The 10,703-nt window shown below is 39.9% G+C and overlaps 1 protein-coding gene across 1 annotated transcript in view; it reads right to left on the bottom strand.

Annotated features, from left to right (window-relative positions):
* Nucleotides 1-2,065: 2,065 nt before the first annotated feature.
* LOC124864471 (liprin-alpha-3-like) overlaps nt 2,066-10,703 on the bottom strand; it is a 47,020-nt gene continuing 38,382 nt past the window's right edge. Inside the window, exons 27-30 of the mRNA XM_047359259.1 lie at nt 7,424-7,492; nt 7,166-7,328; nt 6,740-6,804; nt 2,066-5,248 (exon numbers count right to left, since the gene is read on the bottom strand). Coding sequence (XP_047215215.1) covers nt 6,749-6,804; nt 7,166-7,328; nt 7,424-7,492 — 288 coding nt within the window. The 3' untranslated portion in view covers nt 2,066-5,248; nt 6,740-6,748. The remainder of the gene's footprint in view (nt 5,249-6,739; nt 6,805-7,165; nt 7,329-7,423; nt 7,493-10,703) is intronic.

The raw sequence follows: 10,703 nt of genomic DNA, 5'->3' as shown, positions 1-10,703 counted from the left end.
GGCGCTACTGAGTCAGCTTCTTCTCCCAAGCTGTTCAACCTTATCTGCTTCTTTTATATATTTACCCGGAAAAGAAAAAATATTTTCTATTCCAAAAATGCTTTATAGAATAGAAAGAGTGACACATATCAAAATAAAGCTGAACAGAAAGTCCAAAAGAATTCATTATGTAACAATTTCATATTTCCTGTGCTACAGTTCATCATAAAATAATAAAAAGTTTCACCATGCCTGTCAGATCCTGACATCTGATTGGCTGATTCTCACTAAAATAAATTGAAGACTCATCACTCATCACATAATAAAAAAAAAAAAAAAACAGAAATAATTATTTCTTTAGTAGCAAATTAAATAAATTATATTACATACAATGAATTTAACAAATTACTGAAACATTTAAATAATTATAGATACATTTTTTATAGATTTTATGTTCATTTCCAGTCAGTCATTTTCTACCGCTTCTTCCATAGTTGGTCACAGGGAAGCTGTCTATGGACGATAGGCGGAGTCCACCCGGGACAGGTCACCAGTCCATCGTAGGGCAACACAGACAGGAGAAACAACCACACACACTCATCCACATCTAAGGGCAATGTAGAGAGACTAATTAACCTAACAGTCATGTTTTTGGACTGTGGGAGGAAGCCAGAGTACCCCGAGAGAACCCACGCATGCAAAGGGAGAACATTCAAACTCCATGCAGAAAGAGTCACGCCGGGAGTTGAACCCTGGACCTTTTTGCTGCTTTTAGAACTTGGAGATGATGTTGGCTTCAGTTTGAGAGCTGACCCCAGGTTCACAGTGGGGTTACGATGTGGGGAGTTCACTGACTACAGGTCCAAGTTTGAATTGTTCAGATTTTTGAGTTTCTTTACCATTGATTTTTCCTATTGACACGGCACACCATCGTGCTGAAACATCCAGGGATAATCATCAAACTGTCCCTGGATTGTTAGAAGAAGCTGTTCTCGGAAGATGCTTGGATCCCATGTGTTATTTCCACTTTTTGTTGAATAGAATTGGAAGCAATCTTACACATGGGGTCAGCTCATAGTAGCTCTCATTGTTTCTTTTCAGGAAAAAGGATTTTCCAACAGTTGATAAGGTTGAATCAGAAGGAAAAAACATAACTTCACCAGTCTTCTGTTGTCCATTTTTGCACTTCCTGCAGACGTCTTGCATAGAGGTGGCTTCTTTGCTGCTCTTTACCTCACTGAGTTTGCAGATTCAGTCACACCCAGAACCGGGCCAAGACATAAGCAGAAAACCTGAGATGGCTTGAAGTGTCAGAGGATAGTTTTAAAAATGTTCTAGTTGAAAACTTAAAAAGGCAAACACGTTCTTAGAAACGCTATAAAACTTAAGATTAGTGTTATTTATTTCTATTTATTTGTTAAAGATCATAGAATTCCACAATGCTTTTGTTCTCGCTAAGATTTTAGGCTCTCCAAAATGCAATTTGATTTAGAATAAAAACACCAAGAGAAATATGTGCATGCAGATCTACAGCGGGTAAGATGTTAACTGCTCATGCACTTTCATGAGGATTACATTAAAAAAAAGCTATTCTATCAAGGAATTAATTGTTGGCTCTCTGGTTACCTTTAAAAGAAGCTGAAATGAAAACTGAGAGCAGAAATGATTCAATATGGACCTTCTTGGATGCTCTGAAGATTTTTTCATTTGTACCTTGTAGTTGTTAATAATCCAGAAAACTAATGTTTAATGCCAGGACATTTTGAAGCAAAGCAAAGATGGCTGCAGGTAATCAGGTGTGACACAAGAAGATAATGAAGGACATCTGAACCTCTTTCATACAGTGATTTTATCTGGACTCCTTCGTAGCTACATTGGTGCTAATGTGATTACGCTGGCATATAAAATAAATAATAAAAATAAAGCAAACTTCTCAAACAAGCAAAGTTTTTACCATTAAATTAATCTGTATCCGATCAGTTTGTATAATAATCTAAAAACTGACCTTTATGCTATCAACATATAGTTTATACACGTCCTAAAAACGGAGAAAAAAAAAAATGAACAGATCAATAAAAACAAAGAATTGTATGATTATCAGCAAATCCACCTGGATTGCCTTATTTATTGTTTTATTTTACATCACCGTTTTCATCATCATCATTGTCAATATTATTCTTTATTTTTCAGATGATATTTTCAGTTTTTTTACTATCACTGGAATCATGGAAATCTGTTAAATCATTGGACAGTTTGTTCTCAAAATGTTTACATTTACGTCAGCGTATTTGAATGACATTTCTCAATGTCTCATAGTTACTCTTGAAACTTGTCCAAACAAAGTAAAGAACAAAACCGAACATGTACATACATTTATCCAATACACACCTGAAGAAAATAAATAGTTATCGTAAAAAAAATAATAAAATACAACTGAAAAAAATACACACATCTTACAAATTTGATTCCCCCGGGTTGCCCCAGACCCCACAACCCAACCCACCCTGTAGGTTTATCATACAGATATAGTTTTTTAACGACACCTCATATCATCTTCACTACCAAAAAAAAATGTTTTTTAGGTCATTGTCGTTATTGGACATGCATCGTAAACACAGAGGCTAAAGGTTTTGTATTCTGGGCTTCCTCAGGCTCCCCTCTCTGTAATCTCACCTCCCCAGAGAGCTCTTCGTTTCTGTTATGGCTTGTGTGTGTAGTAAAATGACCGGCTTCCGTCCATGTTTTTGCTTTTCATCCTCTTGGATCAGCTGGTTTTGTCTCTCTGTCGGCTCCATCTATGTCAGGATAAGCTCCCAGCCGATGAGTCAGAAACTTAATATCGACTTGGTGGAGGTCTTGATTCTTACCAGGTAAAACTGGTAAGATAGCTAGCATATCTTTTGTAGTGTTTGGTATGTTGAGTATTTAGAGTCAACTTTCTCTTTACAGAAACCTTTGGTGTTCAAACACTAAATCAGTGGTTCCAAACATTTCAGCTTCTGATGAACAAGATAACAGTTTTAAAGAGACTTTTAACCGCAACTACTGGTTAACTATAACTCAGTCAGGTATACAGGGGCATAATGGCAGCACAAACCTCGCCAACAGTAAATATATCTCTATTAACTATTTTTAAGTTATTGTTTTTCTCTCTCTTATACGATTTCTAGCATAAATATTAAGTATTTTTGTTATTTAATTTTACTTTAATTTCTGAATAGGTCCACAAGATTCCTGCCCCCCGGTGGGGCCCCGACCCCAGCTTTGGTACCCACTGAACTAAATCACCAGAAGCACTTCAAGTGTGACAGAAAACGTCCTATTTACCCACTAAGACAAACAATCTACAGGTAAAAATAAGAAAATACTGCTTCATTTACTTTTGGAATTAAATAAAGCATATTTAATATATCCAATGATTATGCATTTTTTTATTTTAAGGGTTAAAATGTCACCATTAAGGCCAGGATATCCCATACATGCCTTGTCATTAGCTATAGTGCAGCTCCAAAACAAAATTCTATAAAGAAAATAAACTATTTGTAAATATGTTAAAATGATATAAAATAAAATGTCTTTTTGTTAGCAGTTTCTGATAGTTTAGGCAGAATGTACTGTAAACGTATTACTTAGTATAGAGGATGTAAATACCTCACTATAGTTCTATCTGTAATCATTTTTAAAGTCACTTATACAAAAAAATATTTTTTGTTTCACTTTAAATTTCTTTGTACTGAAAAAAATGAATACAACAATGTATTATATTTCTTTTCTTATATAAAAGTTTATGGGCTCTGTTATCTTTATATCAAGGCTGAAACTGGTTTTAAAACTTACTAGAACCTCTAACATAAATCTATAACATAACAGAAAGAGTTTTTCTGCTTTGACTTTAGGATTGTTTCCTAAAGAAAGCTACAGCTTTCCCCAAAACTAAAGTCACCCTTGGTGAAGATGTGTAAAATTTCTTTAAATAAATTAATCTTTTATTACATTAGCATCATTAAGAGAGGATTTAAAAGGACATTCATTTATGTGTGGATTTGTTGAATGAAAGGCTTAATTAAAAACCCATTTCAGTTTACTGATGGAGGTAATCAGATTTTTTTTATTTAAAATTTCTTTATATTTTTAAGAATTCATGGTGTCATGCACCCTGGCAAGGTTCCCGGGACCCCTGGAAGAGAAACAGGCCCGCAGCATCACAGATCCTTCACTGAACCTGACAGTGGGCATGAAGTGCAGACAGGCGTGTTTGTCTCGAAAAGCTGAATTTTAATCTTATCGCTGTAATAATTATTACTTAATGGTCTCAATAAATGTACTTACATGGAATATTGGATTTTTCTATATTTTTTGGTTTGAGATTATGCTACTGCAGTGAAAAGCAAATTTATTTGAAGGCTTTGTATTTGTGCTCAGCACGAGTGGAGTCTAAATAATCAAAATAAACCCAATTAAGGATCATAAAAGCAAAACTTTGAGGAACCCTGTAAAAGTCTCTTGAGACAAAGTGGCACCCTTAGTGCTTAAGCTGGTTTCCTGCCGCAGACAAAATGTGATCGGCTGTTACCCCTCCAGATTTGTTCCTTTGATGCCCCTTCAAAAGACATCACTATCCGCTTTCAAGGTGCCAACAGACAATGGACCTCTGATGTGGCAGGACATAAATGTTGGTCTGAATTCAGACATGTTTTACCACACCACCCGATCCTGGTGGGGACCATAGAGGCCAACAAAAAGGGCCACGATTGCTGAAACTGCACACCAGCGAAAAAAGGAGTGCCGGTGTCGCTTCTGTCTGTCTCTCTCCCAGAATCACTTTACAGTTTTAACACCCTCTAAATCCAAACATAACAATAAGTTCAGTTTCTGGCCCGGCCCTTGTTGTCGAGCAGAGGTTCTGATGTTTGAAACTGTAAGATGATAAATGGCACAGGGAGATCTTACTCTGCAGGTGGGAAAATGAGCCCTTTGCTGACTGAGTGTAGAGGCCGACAGAAATCCTGCCCTGGCCTAAACAACGCCGGCGGTATCTCCCTACAGCGCAGGAGACAGAGGGAGAGACGGAGAGAGAAAACAGCCGATCCGATTCAACCCTCTAAATCTGAGAACAAGTTTATACATTCTTCATGTCATTTTCCCATTTTGTCCTTTGCTACTGTTATTGCAGAATTCCCAGGTTTACTTTTAGGTTAAATGGTAAAGTCATTGCTTCGTTCTTCGTGGATGAGCGAGAGGGTCCTTTAGTCCCAATCCATTCAACACCCTGAGGAGAGAAACATCATTACTGCTGCATCACTCTGCCTCTGGCCTTTATTCAACTCAGCTTAGAGTCAGAAACTTTATGTCAGTCAGCTCTATCCATTTCCAAAACCAGCTTGAGTTACTGATTTGTTGATTTGATGTATAGTTGAAGAATATGAAGGTAGTCCTCATTTGCAGTTACTGTAATTCCTCCAAGTTCATCCAACTTGCATCAAAACAGACCCATAGCATGACGTTGCCACCACCATGCTTAACAGTTTGTACATTGTTCTTGGGTTTGAAAGCATTACATTGACTCATCTAAATATACTTCTTATCATTGTGGCAAAATACCTAATGTTTTTAGGTAAAATATTTTGGTATTTTGGCCTTTCAGGTGAAAGGTCCAGCTTGAAGGTGTCAGTTTTAGAGCTGGGACTTCTTTCTTGGTCTAGATGTTGCCAGTCCATATTGACCTTAAACTGGCTCCACATGAGACAGCGAAACTGGTGCTCCAGGAATTTCCAGTTTACAGCAGGCTTGGTAGTTCCTGGGTCTTTCTCGAACTTTCTAACCAATTTCCATTAATCTGAGGGCAGCAGTTCAGGTCAGATGGTTGAAACCTGGACACAAGTGGATGTTCTAACAGAACAATAATCTCAACCACACACTAAACATGATTTTGGAAGGGATAAAGCAGGCTAGCATTAAAGTTCTGGAATAGCCTTCCTACAGTACAAACGTTAAACCTATTGAACATTTTTGCATGGTGCTCATCCGGGAGGAGGGAATGCTGCAAGTCACTGACTGGATGCAATCTGCTGGGTTTCCTTAGACAGAAAAACTTTTTATCCAATTTGAATAAATAACTAACTTTAATTGCACTGTTCAGTGGTTAGGACTAATTGGAATGTATGTACCTGACTTTTGTGAAGTGCCTTGAGACAACATGTGTTGTGAATTGGCGCTATATAAATAAAACTGAATTGAATTGCTTAAAACCTGCAAGGAAACCAATTATTTTAAATTAACTGTTCCAATTCTGCCAAGAGGACTGGTCAAATAATATTAAGCCAGTATTATTCCAGCATGTTGTCTACAAAAAGTGTGTGGTTGAAACACAGCTTGCTAATGAAAATTTACTGTGTATGTATACATTCGACCCTGGTTGGATTAGAGAAATTCTATGATCAATTCAAACTTAAGCACTCAATTTTTGCTTTTAAAATAGCATTTAAGTTTCTTGCATTACCATAATTTCAACCTGGAAAAGGAATGGTACAAATAAATCATTAAAAGCCCACATTTAATGTTAACACTCAACAAACCACATTTAAGACCTCGGGGGATGTACAAAAAATGCCAGACTGAAACAAGTTAAACTACAGAAACAAATGCATAAAACAGCAAGTTCAAAGAGCATCGCCCGACACATGTGGAAGTCATCAGCACAGAACTCAGAGCCCACACACAGCAGAAACCCTGTTAGGCTGTTTAATTGATGTGTTCTCACCTCAGCAGCTCAACAGGAGTACGTCCTCACTGAGGCAGATTCACCCCGGGCACCAGAGCAGGCTGCTTTGGAAATCAGGAGACAGACACAAGGTTATTATCGTAACAGCTCTGACCTTTCTGGAGGTATTAAAGAAGGAATTAGGTCATTCTTCTCTACTTTAAAGAGTCTGCACCTTGTTATTGTCAGTTCTTCTGCTAAAGGAGGAAACAAATTCCTTTGGCAAGCTAATAGCAGAGTAGCCTCAAAACATGTTTTACATTGTAGCCTTCCCATATCGCACATAGTGGCTGTATGTTGGTAGCCTCTTGCCTCGACATGCTCTTCGTGTGAGCCAAACTTCATAAAGTAGAAGCTTTTCATAACTCGCAAGCATCGAGGGCTGAAAGGAGTGAAAACGTCAAAACCGTCAAAGGTCAGGCTCACCGTCACTCTGAACCTTTCTCAGGGTAACTGAGGGTGTGGAGATGGCTGAGGCACGGAAGTTAGCGGGCAGCGTCTCGGCAGAGTCTGAGGTCACGCCCCGGAGGTCTTTCTCCCTAAACATCTTCCTCCAGGATGGCGAGCGGGTGAACGTCTTGGTTCCATCCTGCCAGGAATATCAGGGAATGAGTGAACCAAAAAGACAGATGCTCATGCAAAGCTGTACTTCTATTATTTTATCAACAAGACAAGTATTCTGACCTCATCAGGTCGTCTCTCAGTTCCCATGGAGATGAGAGAGTTGTACTCCTGCTCCAGTACCTGTCTGGCCTGCAGGAAAGAAGTGATGAAAAGCTCTGAGAATTATTTGGAATCTGCAGATCACTCTTCAAATATTTCTATGAATCAGATTTAAATTCAAATTTAAGGTAGAACTATACCAGTAAGATTCCTGAAAACAAACAACCACATTTTGACCTCAATCCTGAAAAGCACAGAAGGCCTTAATTAGGACGCCAACACAGGTGTGATGTTTGTACACCATTTTTGATTGATGGGATGCTGCAATTTCAACAACTTGCAGGTTACTTGGGATGAGATAAAAGATCCATATTTCATTCGCAAAACAATCAAAGGCTTTATAAGGCTTTTCTTCCTAAATATCCAAAAGGAAAACACATTGACAAGATTAGAAGTGGTTCAAAGATGGAGCCTTGAGGTACTCCACAAGTAAGGGTTAAAAGACAATTACATAACAAGAAATCATACAGCCTGATACTTCTTCATACAGCCTTCATATTCTTCAACAAATAAGTAGCTCAAGCCGCTTTTGGAAGGATAAAGCTGACAGACATGAAGCTTCTGACTATAAGCTGAGGGCTCGTTTATGGCAGCCTGTTTATAACAGCCTCACTTGTCAGTCTGCCCAAGGGCAGCGGTGGCTACAATGTAGCTTACCACTCAGTGTGTGAATGGGTGGATGAATGGGTGGATGGCTAATTGTAGTGTAAAGCACTTTGGGGTCCCTAGGGACTTGATAAAGCGCTATACAAGTACAAGCCATTTACCATTTAGTTACAGGGTACCCCACAGGTTTATACAGAGGTACTTAAAGGGTACCCCGGTGATCCCTTTAGAGTATCTACATGGGTAGCTAACAGGGTACCTATTGGGGTTCTTATAGATTACCTATAAGATACTTTCAGTCTACCTACACAGGTACCTAAAAAGTACTTATTGTCCGGGTCAGGGATTTTCTGTTTGTTTTTGCCTGCTATTTACACTACCTTACCACTAGATGCCGCCTAAGCTCCGGAGGTGAGAGGGAGACAGGTGTTCGCAATCTTCATCAAACTGGAGGAGTGTAAGAGAGCAGTGGGCCAGCACTTTTACGCCTGAGTGTTTGCCTATTGTGGTAACAAATACCGGCCATCCAGCTATAGGTTTTTCAATGCTTCAGAAAACTATAGTAACCCTCGTCGTTTCTGTGTTCCTCTCTAGGCAGATCTGTTCTGGTTCAACTGACTCCTCGTTTGAACTGCTTCCCAAGCTTCAAGATTTCAAGGAAAGTTTTGGATTCCATTCCAGCTGGCTGCTACTAGCTCTCCTACGTCCTGGCTTCAAGCTCAAGCTCAAGCGAACCCTGTCCAAAGTTTACTCACCTCCAAGCCAGGCATCTGGAGCTCACTACCTCAGTAAGTGAGCTGCCTTCAGAGAAACCTCACCGCTGCACACTGAGTGAAGGATTAAGAGGAAAATAAATTCAGGCACCTCTGTGGTCATCTTCCGTTCCAGCTGCGAGCCCCTCCATGCAAGATCATCAACATCACTCAGTAAGCCTGAAGATACCTTCTTAAGAAAGTCTGTTTTTGTTCTCCATCAACTCACCTAACCTTCTCTCCATACAGTCAGTGTATCCAGTTCCAGTTCCCAGTCCACATTCACCTTCTGTAAATAAATTCATTAACTTTTCCTCTGTCTCCAGAGTGTTCTCTGCATGTGGGTCAAATTTGTTAATAAAACGACGACACTTATAGGGTACTTGTTGGGGTTCCCATAGTATACCTATGGGGTATCAAGCGCATATAGAGGTTCTCTGCATGTGGGTCAAATTTGTTAATGAAACGACAACAGAACACTCAGGCCAAACTAACCCAGCAGAGACTCTTAGGAGGACACTATCTGAACACAGCCTCCAGATCCAGTCCCATGATTCCACTCTCCGGGCATTGTTCGAGCAGCAAAGACAAACATACCCAACAGCTTGAGCAGGTGACGTCTCTGTTACAGCACACTCTACTTCCCAAGGCCTCCACCACCCCAGAGGGCGCTGTAGGACCTCCCGTGTCTCAGCAACTTTCTCCGGGACGAGACATAACTCCCCCTAACCCCGAGACATTTTCTGGAGAGGCGGGTAGTTGTCGAGGCTTTTTGCTTCATTGTTCCCTAGTTTTCAACCGGTCACAACAGTCGTTTCCTCATGACGATGCAAAAATATCATACCTTTTAGGGTTGTTAACAGGAAAAGCACTCCGCTGGGCAGAGGCCAGGTTTCCAGATTGCAATCAGTTCGGCTGCTCTTTTGAGAAATTTATCCAGGAGTTTAAATTAACTTTTGCAACCGAATCTGATCCGACCAATATTTCTCGTCGCATGTGGGCGCTGAAACAGCGAAATAAACCTTTAACTGAATTCTCCATAGAGTTTCGAACCATGGCAGGAGCTTCTGGCTGGGATTTCAATACTCTTAAAGCAAAATTTTTCCAGTCTCTAGACAAAGCTTTAAAGGATGAATTAGCTTTATTAGATGAACCCAAGGAACTGGGTGAATTTATTACATTGGTAACCCGAAAAGACAACCGGTTGAGGGATAGAAGGAGGACCCGATCAGAGAGAGTAGTCGTGAGACCACAAGTAGGTTCTGAGACTCCACCTCATCACTCCCAATCACTACCTAATAGTTGTTCTGAATCAGAACCCATGCAACTGGGACACACCAGACTCATCACTGAAGAGCGACAGCGACGCAGAGAAACCAATATGTGTACTGTGGTTCATTTAATCATTTCATCACTCTCTGTCCCCTTCGGCCAAAAGAGAGGGTCCGTCGGTTGTAGAGGGGAAGCTGGCGGACCAGTCACCTAAAGTTTTTGCCCCTAGATTCATATTACCTGCTACCCTGTTCTGGAACCAAAAGACTATGAAATTGTCTGCTCTAATTGACTTGGGGTGTGAACAAAATTTAATTGATCAGTCCCTGGTTGAGCAAGCACAGATTGAGGTGGAAATTCTTCAAACCCTGCTTCAAGTCGAGGCTCTGGATGGAAGGATGCTTCACCGCATAACCCATCGTACCAAGAATTTGGAGCTAGTACTCTCAGGTAACCACAGAGAACACATTCCGTTTTTTTGTTTTTCCTGTCCGCAACAATCCTTTAGTTTTAGGTTTCCCCTGGCTCCAAATTCACAATCCACATCTCAACTGGTCTGAATTACGAATCAATTCCTGGTCCACTAAATGCCTTTCTTCATGTTCACAGTC

The sequence above is a fragment of the Girardinichthys multiradiatus genome, chromosome Y (genome assembly GCF_021462225.1).
Source record: "Girardinichthys multiradiatus isolate DD_20200921_A chromosome Y, DD_fGirMul_XY1, whole genome shotgun sequence".
NCBI classification, from domain to species: Eukaryota; Metazoa; Chordata; class Actinopteri; order Cyprinodontiformes; family Goodeidae; genus Girardinichthys; species Girardinichthys multiradiatus.
Note: the sequence above shows the minus strand (reverse complement) of the source record. Positions and strands in the feature narration are given on the sequence as shown.